Here is a 20,815-nt window from a genome sequence, read left to right as displayed (position 1 = left end):
TTAATGAAATAAATTACTACACATGAGGCTAATTAACTGACGCAGATTACAGGGATTATTATTAGGGAAGGCTAATTAACCATAGTAACTACAAAAAGCCTCAAAATAATTTTTCTCAACATTTGGAAAATAGAAGCAGACAAACTTAAAATTCCAGGCATCCCTGACCTCTTTGAGCGAGTGTGGAGATTTTACCCATTTCATCAGACTGGAAGCCTGTTTTTCCTCTGTAGCATACATGTAAAAAGTTCAAAGGTGCTACATTGAGAGGGTTTTTTGGGGGGAAGGAGGGAAGTTACTTTTCTTTTTGTCCCCCAGAAAGCATCTGAGGGGAGGAATTCTGCCAAAAACTAGACTGGGACAACTGATCACCATATGCCTGATACTCTGACCCCTCTCCTGCCTGCATTTTTTTTCCAGTAAATGTTTTGTATTCCTCTTCTCTCATTTTTTAATAATATTTCCAAAGCAGAACGTAAACCAAATGCTCTTTGAGTTCAAGCCAGGCTTTTTGACTCCACAATGTGTGAGCTAGAAATGAAACCAAATCTATTTGCCATCCATAATCAGTAACTATTGCCCAACAGCTCTCTTGTTAGGCAGAAATGGCCAGCATACGTGAAATCCCATATTCTTCCCATGTTTGAAATTAAAGTCATATAAGAATAATATATGGTTGGGGATCCACATTTTGTTTTATATATTTCAAGCCAGAAGTGATGTAGGGAATAAAAGAATAAACTGTTCTACCCAGTGTGGCTCCCCCTGAGTCCTTGTAGAGATTTCCCATCACAAACTGCTGCAGAAGGCAGTGGTGCTGAGATACTGCCCTTTTCTATTTTTAAGCTGCTCTGTTCGGAGCGCCCTGCTGAAGACGTTCAGGTCCAGGGTGAGAGGTCCATAGGCACGAGTGTCCCGAGAGCAGCACAGGCACGTATTGCCTTATGGTCTGGGGTTCTTTGTAGGACCAGGGTTGTCTCCTGACCTTCCTAAACGGTGGGTTTTTTCTTCTCTCTTAGCAAGTCTTGAGTCTGAAACTGCATTTCAGTTGCATAGTGCAAGATCTGATTTCTCCATTTATTGAAGGGGGTATGGTTTAGTCTTCAGCTGGATTTGCAAATCCAACTTGTGTGTGTTTGTAGGAGTTATATATCCAAATAAGATGAAGATAATTGTGATTTGAGTAATGACTTTGTTTTAACGTGCCTTAATATCAGATAGTTAATAATATGTATCACAGCTTCCAAACAGTAAAGCCCAAAGGTGCACCTAAATCTTGAAAGGCACCATGTTCCCATTTTAGCAACTAAATTAGTGTGATATTTCCATCAATACGATTCAAATGGCTAAGTATAGGAGCACATGCTAAAAATCGCAACAACCGGAAAAAAACAGAGCAGGAAAATGTTTTACTTGTAGATATGCCAGAGGGCTAGACTATAGAAGAAGAGATAACATAAAAAGGACTATTTACAGAAAATTTCAGTTATGAGTGCTTCAGGCTGAAAGCAAACATTTAAGACAACCTATACGTTTGTGTGATTTTTTTTTTTAATGTTTAAACCTTCTCAGTAATGTCAGCTGTTTACAAACACAGTATGTGAAAAGAATCACCTTTGTCTTAGATATTTCTGCTGCAGAAAAATGTCTCCCAGGTGTCCAAAACTGTATAAAATAGCCCTCCTTCAGGATTCCAAATCTGTCATTTCCTACAGCACAGTGGGATTTTATCGGAAACTGGTAAAATCATTAAGTTGTCAGTCCTGAGCTATTGCAGAGTGACAGGATAGAAAGTCTCATAATGCGGCAAGGTAACCAGAGAGTAATGCTTAAGTAACAAGCAGGAACATTTGACTAACATTAGAAAATAAATTGTATGAACTCCGGTCCAAGTAAAATATATTCTCAAGTATCTAGCCCTTCAGCTGGGGTTGTAACTTGGCTTTCACAGCACATAGCGATGTAAGTTAGGGAGATTACACTGATTGAGCTAAGAACAAAAAACTCATTTCATTTTTTGTTGTTCATATGCTGAAGGAAAATATGTATGCGTGTGATGGCATACAGACCAGCCAGCTTATTATTCTTTCTATGAATTGTTTCATTTATACAGGGCTATAATCTGCTTTGGAACTGCAGACTGACCTTTCTTGGGAGAAGCAGTTTGCTTATTATGTATGGAAAGAAATTCAAGATAAGCTTTCATTAAAAATAGCAAATTGAACAATTTAGGCGGACTGTAGGGCATGATTTAGGGCTAAGAGCTGTGAATGTATTTGGTCAATATAAGGTGTCAGCTCACAGTATGTGTTTGGAAATACCATGGACAATCTATGGGGATTTCAACAGGACGTTGTTAGTGAACTTAGTTGCAGGCAGGAAAAAAAGCCGTTGCAGAGTAATGATGTACTGATAGCTATTGCTGTTTGCTCAGCTCCTGTAGAGTAATCTAAATCAAAATATAAACCAAGGCCTTTTTAAAAGTGACGTTTGATTTAAATTTGCTGTAAACCTGTACCACACATCTAGTTGAAACATGAGAAGCTGATATGTACAATTTGGAGATTATGTTTATTTTTCTGAAAATTTGTCTTAAGGAATAACTAACCTTCAGGAGGTTTTTTTGCAGCGCATCTGTTATTAATAAATTGCTGTGGGGAAAATTCTTTGCTAAATATTGAATAAAATAAAAACTCCTTTTTAAATCAGCAGGAATTATTTCATGATTTTAGTGAAGGCTTTGGTTAGACTTTTAGAGATTCCAAATAAAAGTGCCATGATTCACTTTAGCGTAAACGACAGAGATGGGCAGTGAGGCAACCCCGTTGTCTGGGGCTCGAGGGCTTGGAGATAATAATAAAGAGGAAGACTGCTCTAAGTGCTGGTGATGCTTGGGACTTCTCTGAATGTCAGCTTGGTCCCAGTGCAGGTATCCACACATTTCACCGTTATGAACATGGGGCAAACATCCCTAATGACGTATCAGCCTAAGGGTTAACTTAATCAGGTCCACTTGGTTAATCTTTTAAGTATTATTGAGTGGTTGGTTGTTATTTTTAACTAGTAATGTCAGTGTTTGTACACCCGGCTTTTGTAACGTGTTTTTTATCAAGTTCAAGCAATATGTTTAATGTCACGATCAAGCCCCTGAAGGAATGCCCTTTGTGTTTGGAGGGAGCAGCTCTCTGTTCAGATCAAGAGTAGGACACGCTATGAGCCAAAATAACTGCAGTTTCAAGGAGTAAAGCAAACAAACATGAAAGAAACCCTACCCGTATCTGAAAACTTTGTGTTTCACTGATTCTCTGTATGAAGCAGTCGGTTAGCTCACTCTTGGTATTCACTGTGTTGATGCAGAACGTAGTTGATCAGTGGCTCTGAAGCACCCTGCAATCCCAAGTGACACAGTAATATACAAGTGTTCCATTCTAGCCAAGTCCTTGATATAACATATTTAATCATAAATATTTAATGTGGTTAGGGACTGCAACCTTGTAATATTCAGCGTATTCGTGTGCGTGGCTTTTGCAGGCAGCATCACTGACAGTGGATTCCTGCTCTGAGGATCAGGAGCCAGGCTACTGCACTGTTAGCAATGTGGCTGTTTCTACTGACTGGTAAATAATTCTTCATTTTGTGGGGGTTTTTTTGGAGTAAAATGAAAAAGAAATCACCCTCTAAAGCCAGAGGAATTTGGAGTAATGATTACATGGCCTTAGCCCAGCCTCAAGCAAGGGATAGATACCTCAGCTGCACTCCTTCAGAGGCATGCAAAGGCAAGGCTCCCAAGCATCATTTTCTCCCGTCTTTGCAGAAGCAAATTAAATTTTCTACATGTACTGCTACTTGCTAACTCAGGCTACTTTTCTGTATGGAGTTTATTCATGACAAGGAGTTTATTCACAAATCCCCAATTTTTGACTCCGTCTGTGTCCCCAGGCTCTGGTGGCACACAAGAAATGTATAGCCATGGGTAGTCTGCACTGTGGTCTAAATGGGGATAAGACTTATTGCCTCATGCTATGAGATTTCACGTCATGATCTAGAAAGAGTTAACAAATTAGGGTATCAGGTGCTCAATTACTGACAACTTGTAAACCTTAGTTGACAGTAAAACACAAATGTATTTGTTATAATCAACTGGCTTTTAAATATACAGCACTACTCTTTGACAGTTTGAAGTTCTACAATATTTAGTGCTACAAATCTTTAGCAAAGCCTCTTCCACTTTTACATTTTCAATCGTATCTATCTTGCCAAAACCAGGCTCAGGCTTAAAATGCTATTACTCTAGTAGCACCTATATTTCACTCCAGTGTTCAGTTTTGGGCTTTGATTTGGGGTCTTTATTTATTTATTTAAGCTGCACCTCTAATTTCTTATAAAGGTGTAAGAAATAATATCACCTGATTACTGCTTTCTTTAAAAAAAAAATATTAGGAGTAATTACTTTGATGTTGTTTTCAGTAATGTCCAGATGTCATCTTTTACAGTTTTCATTTCTGAAATATTGGGCCATACAGAGAACAAACCTTATTTCTTCTGTTTACCGTAACTAACTCAGAAGCCTTTCTGTCACATCTTTAGATCCTCTTTGGAGATAACAATAACTTCAGTTGCAATCACTTTGGCTAATTTCGTACAATAATCACAATCATATTTCCTGTCACACGTGGTTTCCTCCCTAGCAAAGGTGTTATATCTTTTTAAAATAATGAATCCATCTTACTGCTATTTAAATATCATCTACAATTTAAACGATAATTGGGTAAAAAACGTTATGATTTCAAGCACGCTGCTCAGTCAAGTGAATAGAAGTTTTGACATGCAATAACTGAGTGAATTTAGAGTCATACCCATTATAACTGTTAGTTCAAGCACTACTGACCTCTCTGTCTCCCCTTCTAAATGCAAAATACGCATTTTGGAAGAGGAAGTTTTAGCCGCAGACTAGCTGATGGTTACAGTTCCTGTGTTGTCATTGCTATCTTAATGTCTGATACTGATAAATTATTTTTCTGACTCTTTTATAGGACTCTCGATGTACAACCAAATCGAGTTACTGTTGGTGGCATCAGGTCTGTAGAGCCCATCCTTCAAAGGAGAGGACAGGTGGAAAGCCATGATTTTGTGGGCTGTATAATGGAGTTTGCAGTCAACGGACGTCCCCTGGAGCCCAGCCAGGCTTTGGCAGCTCAAGGAATCTTAGATCAGTATGTCTGCTATATATGGTATCGAATGGACTGCGTTTACAATAAAGGAAGCCATCAGGAAAGTCAGATGCTATTCCATTCAGACACCGTCAGCTATTTCTTGTAAAAAAATGACTGTAGAATTTATTGTAAAGTGTGAAAAATGTAGGAAGAAAGTGAATTTGGATGAAAAGTTCACAAAAGATTACAGAGGCTTCAAAAAAGCAACATCATTAGATTTCTATTGCCAGTTATTTTTAATGTTGCCTTTCAGGCTGAAATAGAGTAGCCTTGTTATTGGGTTTCTTTATAAATTTTGCCTGGGTTTGACTGTACTCGTACTATTTGCTAACCCTCTACTTCTTATTTCCTTTTAATCCACAATGTCTGTTCTATCACTTTGCCTCTCAAGTATCACTGAATTTCCCTCATATCCTCCGAGTGATGTTTCAGAGATTATGAACTATCTGATTCTGTTGGTTTTTCCATCTCAGTATTTGAAGTCACAGTTCTAGCAGTAATGTCAGTCTTTCGTCCAAATTTGCTAGCTCACCCTTCCTCTTTCAACCCCCAAGTCTGCAGTGTTCATTGTGAGATGAAGTCTCTGGAGTTCTGCAGCATAAAAAGCACCTATAAGAGTTTCTTCTTCTCTTGCATAAGAGATAATAGGAGTTTCACTGTCTCTGAATTAACTTCTTTTCATAAGACTGTTATAACATGACGCTGAAAATTGGGATCTATTTAGAAACACGAGCTGTCTACGGGGAAGAGCCTCTCCATCTTTGCATCCCTAGGGGGGAAGAAAGGGAGTATCGTTCAAACACAGGATGCTTCCCAGCAAATTTGCTCCGCTTATTTGTGCACACATTCTTCAGCATCTACTTTTCTGCTTTATTTCAGGTGTCCCAGACTAGAAGGCGCTTGCACGACCAGCCCCTGCCAACATGGTGGCACTTGTGTTGATCACTGGTCATGGCAGCAGTGTCACTGCAAAGAAGGACTGACGGGAAAGCACTGCGAAAAATGTATGGAGGGGGTTTTACTGTCTTTCTCTTTAATATACATCTAACTAAGGTTTAACCAAATGCTACTAAGAGTTTCTTTTCAGGGGCATGGGATAAAGAATTTTATAAAATAATGAAAACAAGCAGCATGCTTGCCTCTTAAATAATTTTGAAGGAAAAGTCCACAATGGACTATTGTCCTTTCATGAGCTAAAAATAGTAGCAAGTTACATATATTATGTTTTCTGGTCTGTATATCACATTTTAGGTAACTTGCACTCATTTAAAACTACTGCTTCCCAATAATGCATAATCAGTAACTAAAATAAAGCTATCCCGTAGGAGGGATTTGTGGACTATGGGGAGGTAAGAGGGCAAGGGAAAACCCTTCCCTTCATGTAAACATTGTGTGTATGTGCTTATGGCTTCTCTGAACTCTAGGTCTTTTTATCAAATGAACGTCAGATTATATGCAAGAAAATATGCTAAATGTAAATGAAAGCAAGCCATCTACACTCTGGGGTTATTAACTCGCATACGGATAGCTCTGTAAATCAGTACAGGATTGTCTAGGAGAGCAGCATGATTTATTTCCATGTAGTTGTAGTATAGTGACTGGGCTTTGTTTTCTTACATGTCCCATTATTGTTTAGCTGATTTATATGCTTTTATTGCGCTGGTTTACAAAAGAATTTAGCCATAATTTTAACAGCATTTGGTAGTCAATGCTCTGCCATTTTTTATTCTTTTTTTTATGCCATAACAAATAGAAAGTCATTATCTCTGCCCTGAAGAGCTTAGAGTTCAATATATCATGAAGCCCTGCTTGCAGTAATGGAAACAGTAACATCCCTGGGAAGGAATTACAGTTCTGAGAGCCAAATTTTTTTCCCTACTCCCTCACTTGTTCCCTAGTGAGTTTTAATTTACTATTGACTGATAGCAGCAGTAAATTACTAGCACACTCCCACTCTCAAACACACATTCTGGTTGAAGCCAAAGAATAGAGGGGCTGAAATTGCCATCCACTCCTGCTCTCCCCTCTGACCTGCTCTGAACTTCATCTCTGCTCTGAAAGAAAATGGTCATTATTAGGCAGATGATCGCAATAGCTGTAACGAGCTGCATACTCAGTATTTCCCCGTCCTTGTCCCAGATATTACTGCCGACACTGCCTTATCGCTAGAAGGCAAAGGACGACTTGACTACCACATGAGCCCAAACAAGAAGCGAGAATACATGATGAGACACGGCACTCGAGGCGCCAGCCCAGGACCCCCGAACGCAGACCGCTTGGAAGTGAAATTCAGGACAAGAAGCGAGAACGGCATTTTAGTTCACGTCCAGGAAAGCAGCAACTTCACTACCGTGAAGGTAAGATTACAGCTAATGCAGAGTTTGATTTGATTGGACTGCCTCATGCATAGTGATCAAAATCACATTTTTCCATTACTCTTGCTGTTTCCTTTATAAAATATTAGGTTTTTAGCTGAGGCTAGGCACTGCTCCAGTATCATTCATCTTCTCAACAATTCCCTTGCAATTTGCCAAGGTATCAGAAGATCTTGATGGGTTTGTATCTAATCAGTTTTGTCTAGACTCCAAATAGTGACTGTTTTAAGGCAGCAAGAGCAGTACTCGTTGCCATATTTGTTATCATCAGTAAGTTACACTCTACAGAACAAATTGTTTCATTGTTGGCCTTTTATCTTCTAATTTTTCGGGCCTTGAACCCAGACCTTCCTTAAGCTAGCAGACAATTGCCAAAAAGTTTTCATTAATTCCTACTCGCGTGGCTCATGCTTATCAAACTAGGAAGTGAGGGATAACTTGAATTCATGAGGTTACCCATAGACCAATGTCAATATCAAATTATTTTGAGATACGTAGCTGAATTAATGCTTCAAATGCCACACAGTTTTGTTTTCTTCCCAAAGAGTTTATTGCTGCAGAAGTTACCTTTCTCAAGAGAAAGCGATGGTTCAATTCCTGGCTATGACTCAGTCCATTTACTCATAACTCTAAATGAGTACAGCAGTGATGTTGGCAAGCCCCTTTATTGGGTTGGTGTGAGCTCCAAGTTTCCTTGACTGCTGTAAGGCTTTCCAAGTTTTTTCCCTGACTTTTAAAGAAACTCATACAGAAATTCACACTTTCTAAGCTTCAGCCCAATGGATATTCTCCACCTGCCTGATCAGAGATGCAGACCTTTCCTGACACACCGGCTGCATTTAAGAAGCAAGTCTGCATTACTTCCCTGGCATATGCTTTTACCACATCATTTGATAGGAAGTTTCTGCCTCAAGTCATATTAGCAGATAAGATCTCATAATTTTGAGTTCTGGAGAGAAAAAAACAAATACTACCTTTTTCTCCCTAGTAGAATTTGCTAGGTCAGCTCTATAGGCATTATTAAAAAAAAGAAAAAGAGAGTTGCCTTTCCTGGCTGAAAGCACTAGTGGTGTGTTTATGCAAACACTCTTATTATTGTTAATATTGGTGAAGTTATACAAGCAAGCAGAGGGTGTCAAGTCCCAGACCCAGCTGTGCAAGAGCAAAGAGCAGAGGTTTGCCTGGTAACAGATGCAGAAGTTTGAGGAAGGAGAGGTAACATCACTGTGCTGATTGTTGCCGAAAAGTTTCCAGATGATGCTAGTTAATAAACTGTAGTAATTTAGCTGTAGTTAGTACAGTATGGCTTCTGCACCGACGCTCATACCCGGAGTAGGTATCACGACAAGCACTTCCCTCGGCAGTGGCCCAAGATGTCAGTGAAGCCAACCCACGCGTAGGTCTCCATAGCATCTCAGTCTGCTCCCAGTGCAGAAGATGAGCTTTAGGGACTTCTGTTTGCAACTCTTGTCAGTCTTCAAAACAGACCATTTTATAACTTGATTTTGGGGTCTTTTAATAAGCCTGTTATCCAAAATGTAAGCATTCAGAGAAAACCTGCCATGTATTATTAATATTAAACTGTGCTAGGGAAAAGCTACAAATCCTGTGGCTGCTTCCATGCCTCTGCATTTTTCCTCTTGTAGTTAACTGGTTTTGGTGTAGCTGGGATGGGGTAAAATTAAAGAAATGGTAATAAATCAGACCCACTGAGATTGCGAGCAGCTGATTCACTAAATGATGGATGTAAACTCCCCCCAAAGAACCCAAGAGAGGTCTTTATGATAGAAAGGGATCCTTAATCTGGGAAAGGTACAAAACCTAGCAGATTAAATTAAACAGTGGTCAAATTCAGATAGAAAATGCCCCCCCCCCCCCAACTCACACAAAGGAAAGAGGGTAGGGGATTCCTTATTACTAAAGCTCTTTGTCACAACTTATCGTCCTACAAATAACACACATTGCAACTAATTCAGTTAGAAGTAATGGGATAAATACAGCAGGTTAAAGATGAAATTGCCTGCCTTGTTTTAGCTGGAAATCTCATCTGAAATCAGATTAAATTAACATAACTGTAGCTCTAAGATCTAGGAATTGTACGGGTAGAGAATGTGGATGACGTTACCTATATGAGCTAACATATCTATTTGTTAGGGTGCTGAGGCACTGGAACAGGTTGCCCAGAGAGGTTGTGCTGCCCCATCCCTGGAAGCGTTCAAGGCCAGGTTGGATGGGGCTTTGAGCAACCCGGTCTAGTGGAAGGTGTCCCTGCCCATGGCAGGGGGGTTGGAACTAGATGATCTTTAAGGTCCCTTCCAACCCAAACCATTCTGTGATTCTATGCACATACCGAGTTGCAGGAATAAATCAGAACATAGCTCATTTAAGTGATATCTCATCCAGTGGGCTATAAATCTGTAAAGGCTAGTGCTCAGATTTAAGACAAATAAGCAATTTGTTTGGTAAAGGAGACTCGGAATGTTGGTAAAGTTGAATCATCCTTGTAGTTAGGAATATGTTTGCTTTAGTGGTTCATTCTTTTCATTATATTCTACTTGTCAGTTGCTCTACCACTTGAATAAAACCCAGAAATGGGTGTTACTCAATATTGTCAGCATCAGCATTTGTTTCAAATTTGGAAATATGTTATGCTTCAAGGAACCGAGAAGAACATTCCTTATTTTTTCCTGGTTGAAGAAGTCATGGACCGCTCTTGTCTCTGGAAAGTTTACTTTCCAAATGCCACTAGTACATTATTTATGAGTCTGTTAGCATTAGTCACATGTAATTTTAAAGACACAGAAATAGAGCTAGAGAGTCATCATTCAGTATGGAAAATATCAGTTGTTGACAGGTAAATAGTTCTACAATTCTTCTCTAATGTGGAATTAAAAGTTACAATTCTGTGCTTAGTCTTCCCATAAGCTTAGATGATATTATCTGATATGGTATATTTCTTTTCGTTTACATAAAGACCAAAATACAAGGCAGTATTTTCATGGAGCATAAAAGACAAAATAAGACTAACAAACCAATTGCAGGTTACAGACATAAATATATGTATATATTCGTCCCAGTTAATCTTTTTATAAATACTTTTGATTGTGGCAAATGGTGTTTAATATGTTATAATAGTCTGTGTGACTGCATTTCCAAATGTGGGATTTTCTTTGGACTGTGTGATAGTTTAGATGTATGCCACCTGTGTTTGCCAGTAACAAAAGCATCCTGCCTCTGAGGGGCAGCTTTATCAAAGAGTCCCTCAAACAATACATTTTCAAATAGTCCAAATTACTGCATTTATAAATGAAGTGTGTGCACATATTAACCATTGTATTTCTCGATCCAAATAGAATATGTGCTAGATACATTTAGCTCAGGCTGCTGCCAAGACATGAGCGTGGTCTTGCAGCCATATTAAAGCTGATCTGTATGAACAAAGTCCTCAGCTTGCATCACTGAAGAAGTAAATCCAGAGCATTTAACAGTTTCTGGAAACAAGAGCAGCATTTTTGTAGCCAGTGTGTCACCTCACAGTTCTTCCCAGGTGAACGTTATTTTTCCTGGAACAAAGCATGCGAGGCTTAAAGAGCTTTCAACAAACCTGGGGCTTCGACCTTTCCTGGATGATGCGTGTGCACGTTCTGCACGCTCGTGTTACAGATCACAGACCAACCGAGCTACAGCGAGGAACACGGGAGGAGAAATAGTTATCTTCTTTAACATGTATGACCTAAACATGCAGAGTATGGAAGGAAACTTGCAACAAGTTGCAGAGCCGCCCTATATGAGCTGTACACAACTCTGTACGCCCTGAGGAGGTCAGCTGACGTACCCAACTTTTATGCAATATATGAGAAGCTGGCAGGTTTGGATAATTTTTTTTTTTTTAAATTCCTGTAGCTTAAATGCAGAATTTGCACTGATCTCATTTTGGGATCATTTAATATTGAGCTAATAAGAGGTTTGAAATCCTGCATCTCATGATTCAGTAGAATTGTGAGGCGTCATTCCTAGAGGAAAAGCCAAAAAAATTTTCATGGAATTTAATAGTGCCTTTTTTTCCTAACAGCTCACAAGTTAAAAAGTAGTTCGCTCAAGTAAGCACCATTTGAAAATTCACACTAAATAATACACTTTGCAACTCTTCAGAAAGGTTTCTAAAACACAACTATTTTTCTGCAAAATGCAAATTAGAAGAAAAAACAGATATGAAATGGGGATCTTGCTCAAGTCCTGCCATGCCATATATACTCCTACTGTGTCATAATGAAAACTAGATGCAAGGTTTTTTTGGGGCAAGGACAACATTTGTTTACTCTGCAAAGCATTTTCCACACTTGCATTGAAGAAGGAGGAAGAATTATTCTTTTATTGGTTAAAATGTTTTGTCATGTGCATAGCCTATTGCTGGCCTCTTAATAGGTTTTCCTTTTATGTGGTTAGCTGAGGAATAAGTGGATGGCAGCTCGAAAAAATAAGTTTTCTACAGATGCAATGATGTATTTAATTGCAGCCAAATTTTTAGTACTAAATAACTAATGCATTTTTAGTACAAACCAATTATTTGGAGAAAAATACACCCAGGCTTCCTATTACAACCGAAGCCATGTGTTACTGTAGCTGTACTGAATAGGCATTGCAGTGGTTATGTGTGTATAGGAGTGGTTATGTGTATATCATTTTAAAATTATGCATTTTGTATTCTTCTGACCAGATAAAAGGTGGGAAAGTGCATTACATATCCGATGCTGGAATTGCTGGGAAAGTGGAAAGAAATATCCCAGAAGTGTACGCTGCGGATGGTCAGTGGCATTCAGTACTCATTGAGAAGAATGGGTCTGCTACTATCCTGTCGGTCGACAAGGCTCATAGCCGAGACATTCTCCATGCCACGCAAGACTTTGGTGGACTAAACGTTCTTACAATTTCTTTGGGTGGAATCCCATCAAGCCAACCTTTCAAGAGCACAGTTGCAGGTAATTTTTATTAATTTTTTTTTCATATATGGTGCACATAAGCACATTTGAACAGACAAAGGGTCTCTGTTTGCTTAAAGGTTGCAGAAAGTACTGTAATTCTTTATCAGTAATTAGTATACTTCCATTCTTTGCCAGAAAAACTGCAATTTGAATGAGTAAGGATTGCAAACTTTATTCCTTCAATACACATTGCAGGCTTGTTGTTTCCAAAAGCAGGCACTCCATCTGCAGGGCTTTTTGGAGGCGGGGGGTGGGGTTTGCTTGCTTGTCTGTAAATCTGTTGTTATAATTTTGTTATGCTAATGGAGAAGAAAGGGTCTATTCTTTACCTGGGTCAGAATCTGGAAAATCAAGGCAAATCTTTTACTTGGGCAAAAATGCTAAATGAGAACTTTGTCTCTGTAGGGGTTCGGTAAGTACTACAGGATTTAGCCTGTTATTAATATGATTAAAATATTTTCTGAAACTCCAACTTCCTCCTGCTTTATCCTGCTGTCAAATGAAGAATAGGATTTATTCTGAGCAACAGAAAACGAGGACAATAAGGAACCACCCTCTGACCGACATCTAGCTGTTAAGAAGTAAATCAGTCTCCCTTAAGAGTTAAAGCAACTGTTTTAGACCCTGGCAAAAGAAGTAGATAACATATATTTCATATCATTCCCCCAGCAATAAGTAAAGATGGAAGTGATTTTCAGCTACAAACTGTGAGATACTCCAGACAATGCAGGCGTTACTTTCACAGAGTTTTTAGATTGAAAAATCTTCCTGACTTCAAGAATTGTGACGAGCTAAAGGATCGTTGAGTGGAGCAAATTCACACTTCACATCTGTGTATTGTGAATTTGTATGAAATGTGGTATGAAATCATATGGATGCTGTGCTAACCTTTACCCTTTTTACATGTATGTTTTATGAGCAGCCTATGCATGGAAAAGTCAGAGGCTTTTAGGAAAGCTGGAACAAAGAAAATTGAGGACACTAGCTTCTCACCACTGCCTGATGCTGTGGCAGACAAATTAGGAATGTCTGGCTTCCATTAGGAATACACAATCCAAAATCTCTTATTCATATGATTTTATTTTATTTTAATATTGGATTACATTGTGTACAACATACCAAGGATTTACAAGGGGGAGGTATAAAACTCTGCATGAACTCAGAGTCAAAAATATCTGCAGTACTGTTAGAGGCAGACAAAAACATACATGGGTGACAGTTCCAGGGTTGTGAAGCTGGTATATCCAATAAAGTTTTCAAAGCTGGGTAGACCTGACAAAATCCCAATTGCTGTTTATCCCGTCACTGCTGCAAGGGACCACCAAGCATGTGGCAAGGTAATCGTCCATTTTGCTTGGGCTCCCACCTGAACCTAAATCCTCAATTTCTTCTTCATTTGAGAATGTAAAAACAGGAGAAGATGAAAATATAAGTAATGATGAAAGAAAACACATATCTTTCAGAATGGAAAAAATACAGAAATAGCATGCTTGCAAAACTTAGAAGGCTCTTTCATCTCCCTTTACACCACATGACTTGCATCTCTCAGTGAAACGTATTTGATGTTGATACCCACGCGTATTTCATTTCTGACATCAGAGGGTGTTCAGATTTTAAACCAACATACTTTGAAGTTTATAAATCTGTGATATCACCTCATGCAACTTGAGTATATTTGCTATTTCCTGACAGAGTAAATATTCATAATGTTTATCTCTGCGCTACCCGTTTTTACAGAGATTTCCACAGTTATTCACAAAGTTACCATTCATAGTGGCTGTTTTTCCATTCCAGCAATATGTTTGCAGAAATGAACCTTTCTCTGACACTACTAATGCATAGAAAATTTGCTCCTGTTTGTTGTTTCACCCAAGTGTGATGCTTCAGAACTGAGCAGTGGCACTTTCCTTCTCCTTATTGATTATTTTTATTGATAATAGCTGATAAACTTGGTCTTGAATAGTGTCCTCCTGTAAACCTCGCACTACACACAGCATCCCAAGGAGAACCCATCACAAGTTAAGGAGAAATAAATATGTTTGCTACAGCAACCACGCATGTGGACACTGAGAGCATAATTTACAAACACATCTCTGCGTACCATTTTGTCACAGCTCCGAGTAGAGGTCAGCATAAAGTTGCACTATCCTGAAACCCTTGCAGAAAGGATTAAGTCTGGGTAACACAGAGAATTATTAGGCTGGCAAAGGGCTGGATTCTCCTGCAACCTCACACATAACCACCGCACAAAGGCCAGGGATAATCCCGACTCCTTGGGCTCTCTCAGCACTCAAACTCGGCATCACCACTGACAGGGTAGCCCTACAACCAAGCTGTGGGAAGTTTGGGAAAAGGTTGCTCAAAATTCAGAGACGTGAAAGTATGGCCATGACTTTAGGAGACAGTAAGACAGGAGGCTTAGCTGAAGCACGACAGGCAACTTCAGCTCAGAATACGGGAAATGGGAAAACACACAAGCAAAGGGGAATGGAAGCTAATGTTTTCTGCTAGCAGAGCCAAGGCAGCTGCGCACAGGTTTCTCTGTGTGGATGATAAGAAGTTTTAGAAATATGGGAAAATTAGGAAACAAAAACATTTAAGTATCTTGAATGAAGTCATTAGAAGGAATATTTGTTCAAATTCATTTTAAAGACATTAAATACTATTAGAATAGATTTTTCCCTATGGTAACCATTTGAATTCTTGGCTTATTTACTGAACAATGGGGCCTTTCATTTGGTTTCAGTGAAATGGGTCTTTAAATTGAAAATTGAGTCAGTTTAACAATATATTTTTAGAAAATATAATGTTTCTGAAAAATCCAACCATTTGCTCATTGCTTAGTATTTTAGAAAAATAATTTTGCTTCAAGGGGAAACTACATTATAATAAAGATCTGAGAATATAACCCTCAGACTTCCTGCGATGAGCCTGTCTGTAAGATAAGCATGCTACGATCACAAAAGTATCCATGTGCATTGCAAACCTCAGATCTAATCTGCTCAGTGAGCAGCAGCGTTGAGTCTTTGTGTGAGCAATCTGTTTTTACCCAAAATGCATTTTTTCATTTCATTTTATATTATGTTTTTTCCACGGTTTGAGTTTTATTCCCAGGCTCCAAGCTTGAGGTAGGTACTTCCTAATTGGACAGTAGTTCCTGCTCCTGCGCAGCCTATATAATTCTTAAAAGCCAGATCTACATTTCAAATTGTATTTAGGCTTCTGCTTACAATTGCCTGTTTTGTCAGATTTAATGAAAGCAACGGGAGTGCAAAATGTCTTATAGGCCTTCTAGAAAACATGATATGTTAATTTCAGCATCTTAATTGCAGGTTTTGGTACATTTTATTTACTCACCTAAGAATATTATCGTTGCTTTGAAATCTTAGTGTTAAAGTTAAAAACCATGGTTTCTTTCTGAATTCTTATTTGGCAGACTTAAGAGAATCAAACACTTTTTGCAAGATATCTTGGTATCATTTACGTAAGTGCCATGCATAGGTCTTCAGAGAAATTACTTAATTACTTCCTTATCTTTAATCTCCATTTCTATGCACAGCTTAGATGTGAAAATCATTAGTTTTAAAAGACGCGTATATAGCATTTGTGTCAGAAGCTCCAGGCATGACCAGCCTTTACGTAATCTTGTTCTGCTTAAAAGCAGATTTCAGTTCCTAGCTAATATGAACCCCCCAAAATTATCAGAAGTTTATGAACAAAATAGTCATTACAACCTAAGAAGAAATATTAAACAGAGGCAACAAAACATTCCTTGTACCTGAGTCTAGAGGATTCAGTACAGCTTGTCAGGTACTGAAACATCTGTGAGTGGGCCCTCCTTCTAGGGAAATAAGTGAAGTTACTCAGATATTACACCGTTATGTGGATAATATTGCAGGTATTTTTACATTAATCACAACGCAAGGTAAAAATGTGGGGAAGCAACCGTAAGCTCAGTACGCGTAAAATTCAGTCATGAAAATATGGAGGCTTCACATCCATAACCAACAGCGTGATTTACCCCGCACGCTGCTTAAAACCACATCACGAAATAAGGCTGTCGTCTCCGTTGTAGCATCGGGGTTTCCATTTTGTTGCTTCCGTGTTTGTGTTTCCCCTTCCACTTCGGGGGGCGAGAGGCACACCACAGATCTTGTCGTCTGCTGATCCAAAAGGTTGCCCCCTTAGCGTGACGTTGATGCTCAGAGCGTCTTTGGCCTCTGTTGACAGTGCGGACTCAGTCTTCAGGTCCCGATGTGACTGTTGCTTTTCCTCCTAGGCTTCGATGGCTGCATCTCCTACATCAAGTACGGTGGGGAGAGCCTTCCCTTCGCTGGCAAGCACAGCCTCGCCACTCTCTCCAAAACAGACCCCTCGGTGAAGATCGGCTGCCGCGGCCCCAATGTCTGCGCCAGCAGTCCCTGCTGGGGTGAGCTGATGTGCATCAACCAGTGGTACGCCTACCAGTGCGTCCCACCGGGCGCCTGTGCCTCCAGCCCCTGCCAAAACGGGGGCAGCTGCGAGCCCGGGGCGCACGCCGGCTTCACCTGCAGCTGCCCCGAGGCGTACGCGGGACGGACGTGCGAGGCGGTGGTGGCGTGCCTGGGGGTCTCGTGCGCCCCAGGCCACGAGTGTAGAGCGGGGATCAACGGTGGCCACGTCTGCCTCCCGTCCCTGCACCCCGCCGAGCTGTCCCTGCCCCTCTGGGCTGTTCCGGCTATCGTGGGCAGCTGCGCGACGGTCCTGGCGCTGCTGGTCCTCAGCCTCATCCTCTGCAACCAGTGCCGAGGAAAGAAGTCGAAAGTCCCGAAAGAGGAGAAGAAAACAAAGGAGAAGAAGAAAAAAGGGAGCGAGAACGTGGCGTTTGATGACCCTGACAACATCCCGCCCTACGGTGATGACATGACCGTCCGGAAGCAGCCCGAAGGGAACCCGAAACCTGATATCATCGAAAGAGAAAACCCGTATCTCATCTACGACGAAACCGACATCCCGCACGCCCCTGAGACGATCCCCAGCGCCCCGCTGGCTTCCCCCGAGCCCGAGATCGAGCACTATGACATCGACAACGCCAGCAGCATCGCCCCCTCGGACGCCGACATCATCCAGCACTACAAGCAGTTCCGGAGCCACACGCCCAAGTTCTCCATCCAGAGGCACAGCCCGCTGGGCTTCGCACGCCAGTCCCCCATGCCCCTGGGAGCCAGCAGCTTGACCTACCAGCCCGCCTACGGGCAGGGCTTGAGGACAACATCTTTAAGCCACTCGGCATGCCCTACTCCCAACCCCCTGTCTCGGCACAGCCCTGCACCCTTCTCCAAATCGTCGACTTTCTACAGGCACAGTCCGGCGAGAGAGCTGCACCTCGCCATAAGGGAAGGGAGCCCGCTGGAGATGCACAACGATGTCTGCCAGCCCGGCATTTTTAACTACGCCACTCGGCTGGGGAGGAGAAGTAAGAGTCCACAGACCATGGCGAGCCACGGTTCCCGACCGGGAAGCCGCCTGAAGCAACCCATCGGGCAGATCCCTCTGGAGACTGCTCCTCCGGTGGGGCTGTCCATCGAAGAGGTGGAGAGACTGAACACCCCTCGCCCCAGAAACCCCAGCATCTGCAGCGCAGACCACGGCCGGTCCTCTTCCGAGGAGGACTGCAGAAGGCCGCTGTCCCGGACGAGGAACCCGGCCGACGGTATTCCCGCGCCCGAGTCCTCTTCCGACAGCGACTCCCACGAGTCCTTCACCTGCTCAGAGATGGAGTACGACAGGGATAAGCCCATCGCGTACACCTCCAGGATGCCCAAGTTATCCCAGGTCAATGAGTCCGACGCGGATGACGAGGACAACTACGGCGCCAGGCTGAAGCCCCGGCGGTACCCTGGCCGCCGAGGCGAGGGGGGGCCGGTGGGGGCACAGGCGACCGCCGCCGGGGAGAGCTCCCTGCCCGTGAAGCTGGGGCAGCAAGCGGGAAGCTTCAACTGGGACAACCTCTTGAACTGGGGCCCGGGCTTTGGGCATTATGTGGATGTTTTCAAAGATTTGGCATCGCTTCCTGAAAAAACAGCAGCAGCAGCAGCAGCAGCAGCGAGTGAAGACGGCAAAGGTGGTACAACGAAGCCTGTTTCCAAGGACGGGGAAGCAGAGCAGTATGTATAGGCTTTGTCTCCCGGTATTGCCGCAGCGCAAAGCCACGGGGACCGGTCAAACCATTATATGGTTGTAGAAAAGCAAAGGTCAGCATTTGAACCCCAGGCCAGTTTGGTTGGAGGAGACTTTAAAAATAATAACCATTATGCTGCTGAAAGAGACTTAAAACATTTTTAATTTAATTATGCTTGGATGAATTTATTTCTCCTGCATGCGTTGTATTTGAAAACAAGATATTCGGCATGCAGCCTTTGAAAAGGGTTTCCTATTTACCATTGTTTGGTTTGTGAGTCTTAAATTAATAATGCTTTGTTCTGAAAATGAACTAATTTTTTTTAATTGTGAAGGATGTGCATATTGTCTCCAGCTACTAACATGTTTTACGATGCAAGAGTATTGAGGATTTAATTTTCCTTGAGAAGTGCATGGAAGAAGGATGGTGAATGAAGGAATTACAGTAGTAAGGTGTCTCAGAAAACGTAGTTACCATATCCTGCAGTTGCTCACATGTAACTTTATGGATGAAATCAGCTTGAATAATTGCTGGCAACAGTGCTGTAAGTCTTATTCCATACAAGAGGTGCTAGAAGCAGCTCAAGCCAGTCAGCACTTTAGGAGGTTCTTTTCTTTTCAGCTTGTTTATTTGTTTGTTTGCATTTTTTCCCCCCTTTTTTTGTTTTGTTTTGTTCTTTGACAAAGTTGTGTGAGAGCTTCTGAATCTCTATGAAATATTTGGGGATGCTTAACCCTGGTCCCTGCCCGCCCCCCCTCAGTGCTTCCAGTGGGAGGGGAGCGACTGGTGGTCGTCAGCCCAGCCCAGCCATGTAGCCTGGCTCCCAGCAGCACGATCAACAGGAGCGAGGGACAAACCCCTCGATTTCCACATCTTTTGGCCTCTCATCTCGGCTGTGCTGCTGCTGCAGTCCGTGCTTCTCCCCGGATTTCATTTTCCCATCTGTACTATGGAAAGGTAGGACAAACACTTACTCACCTACCTCACAGGGGTGTTGTGAGGACTAATTAGTTAACTCATCTGAAGTGCTTAGACATTATAAAGCACTATAATAAGTATTATCATAATTATTATTAAAGCACTGCCTAGCCTTTGTGACCTTGGAGTGGCATTTTCTGCATTATATGATTTTCTATGATGGAAACTTTGAAGAATTATTTATTGTATAGAAAATTACTGCACTCTAGCATTTTGGAGCGGATATGAGGGAAAACTACTTGTAGATCCATTAATGTAGCTTACTGTTTGTCCCAGATTCCCTAAAGTTTTAGGTAAAGTAGAACGTCACAGAGTCCTTACATCTTCATGCAGATCTGATGAACCTATCGTACTGTGTAAAAACTTCAATTTTTTTTTTTTTTTTACCTAAGCTGTGTTTTTATATCAATATTTTCCTATGCTGAATAGTTTTCTTACTTTCAGGGAAGGTAAGAAAAATACTTTTTTTACATTTGTTACTTATGTAACATCCATATTTTTCACATTTTGATAAAATTGTAACATACTGTATGCTTTCTACCTGTAAATGCCAATAATAGAATTAAAATATTTATTTAAAATCTTTAGAGTGTGTTATTGGAAACCTTTCATCTTTTCTCTCTCTCTTAACTTCCACTTCTTGATCTTCACTTCTACCAGCTTTTTATTCAGAAAATGGGCTTTAAGAAGCAAGGTGATGATGTGGAATGGCGCATTTGGAGTTCATTCACAGTGAAGGCAGCACTGTTATCACTGTGGAAATTAAATTAATCTCTCTGCAGAGGGGCAGCACAAGCCCAGTACACTTCTTGAGGTCCCACTGAGTCCAGTGTGGTTGTCCCTTACAAAGCGATGAATTTCACCAAAGGTGAGAGAAGCATTCAGCATATCGCTCTTGTATTTCATGAGTGACCTTGATATGATCGAAAACCAGCAGGTTTCACCTATCTCAGGAAGATGCAGGAGAGATGGTATTGTGATGTTGTAGAGCCTAAGATAACGCCAAAAAGTACCAAAGCTACTTTCAGATTTCTAATAACATACTAAAACTGTATTTTAGTCCATAGGGGTTTATTAGTAGCAACTGGTTTTATGTTTGTTAACCAA

At 41.1% G+C, this 20,815-nt stretch overlaps 1 protein-coding gene across 1 annotated transcript in view; it reads left to right on the top strand.

Moving 5' to 3' along the window:
• FAT4 (FAT atypical cadherin 4) overlaps nt 1-20,293 on the top strand; it is a 149,339-nt gene extending 129,046 nt beyond the window's left edge. The window contains exons 12-17 of the mRNA XM_069795693.1: nt 3,532-3,617; nt 5,034-5,213; nt 6,093-6,217; nt 7,353-7,570; nt 12,306-12,567; nt 16,850-20,293. Coding sequence (XP_069651794.1) covers nt 3,532-3,617; nt 5,034-5,213; nt 6,093-6,217; nt 7,353-7,570; nt 12,306-12,567; nt 16,850-18,726 — 2,748 coding nt within the window. The 3' untranslated portion in view covers nt 18,727-20,293. The remainder of the gene's footprint in view (nt 1-3,531; nt 3,618-5,033; nt 5,214-6,092; nt 6,218-7,352; nt 7,571-12,305; nt 12,568-16,849) is intronic.
• The last annotated feature ends 522 nt before the right edge of the window (nt 20,294-20,815 follow it).

The sequence above is a fragment of the Haliaeetus albicilla genome, chromosome 1 (genome assembly GCF_947461875.1).
Source record: "Haliaeetus albicilla chromosome 1, bHalAlb1.1, whole genome shotgun sequence".
Taxonomy (NCBI): Eukaryota; Metazoa; Chordata; class Aves; order Accipitriformes; family Accipitridae; genus Haliaeetus; species Haliaeetus albicilla.
This window is presented reverse-complemented; position numbering and strand designations above follow the sequence as displayed.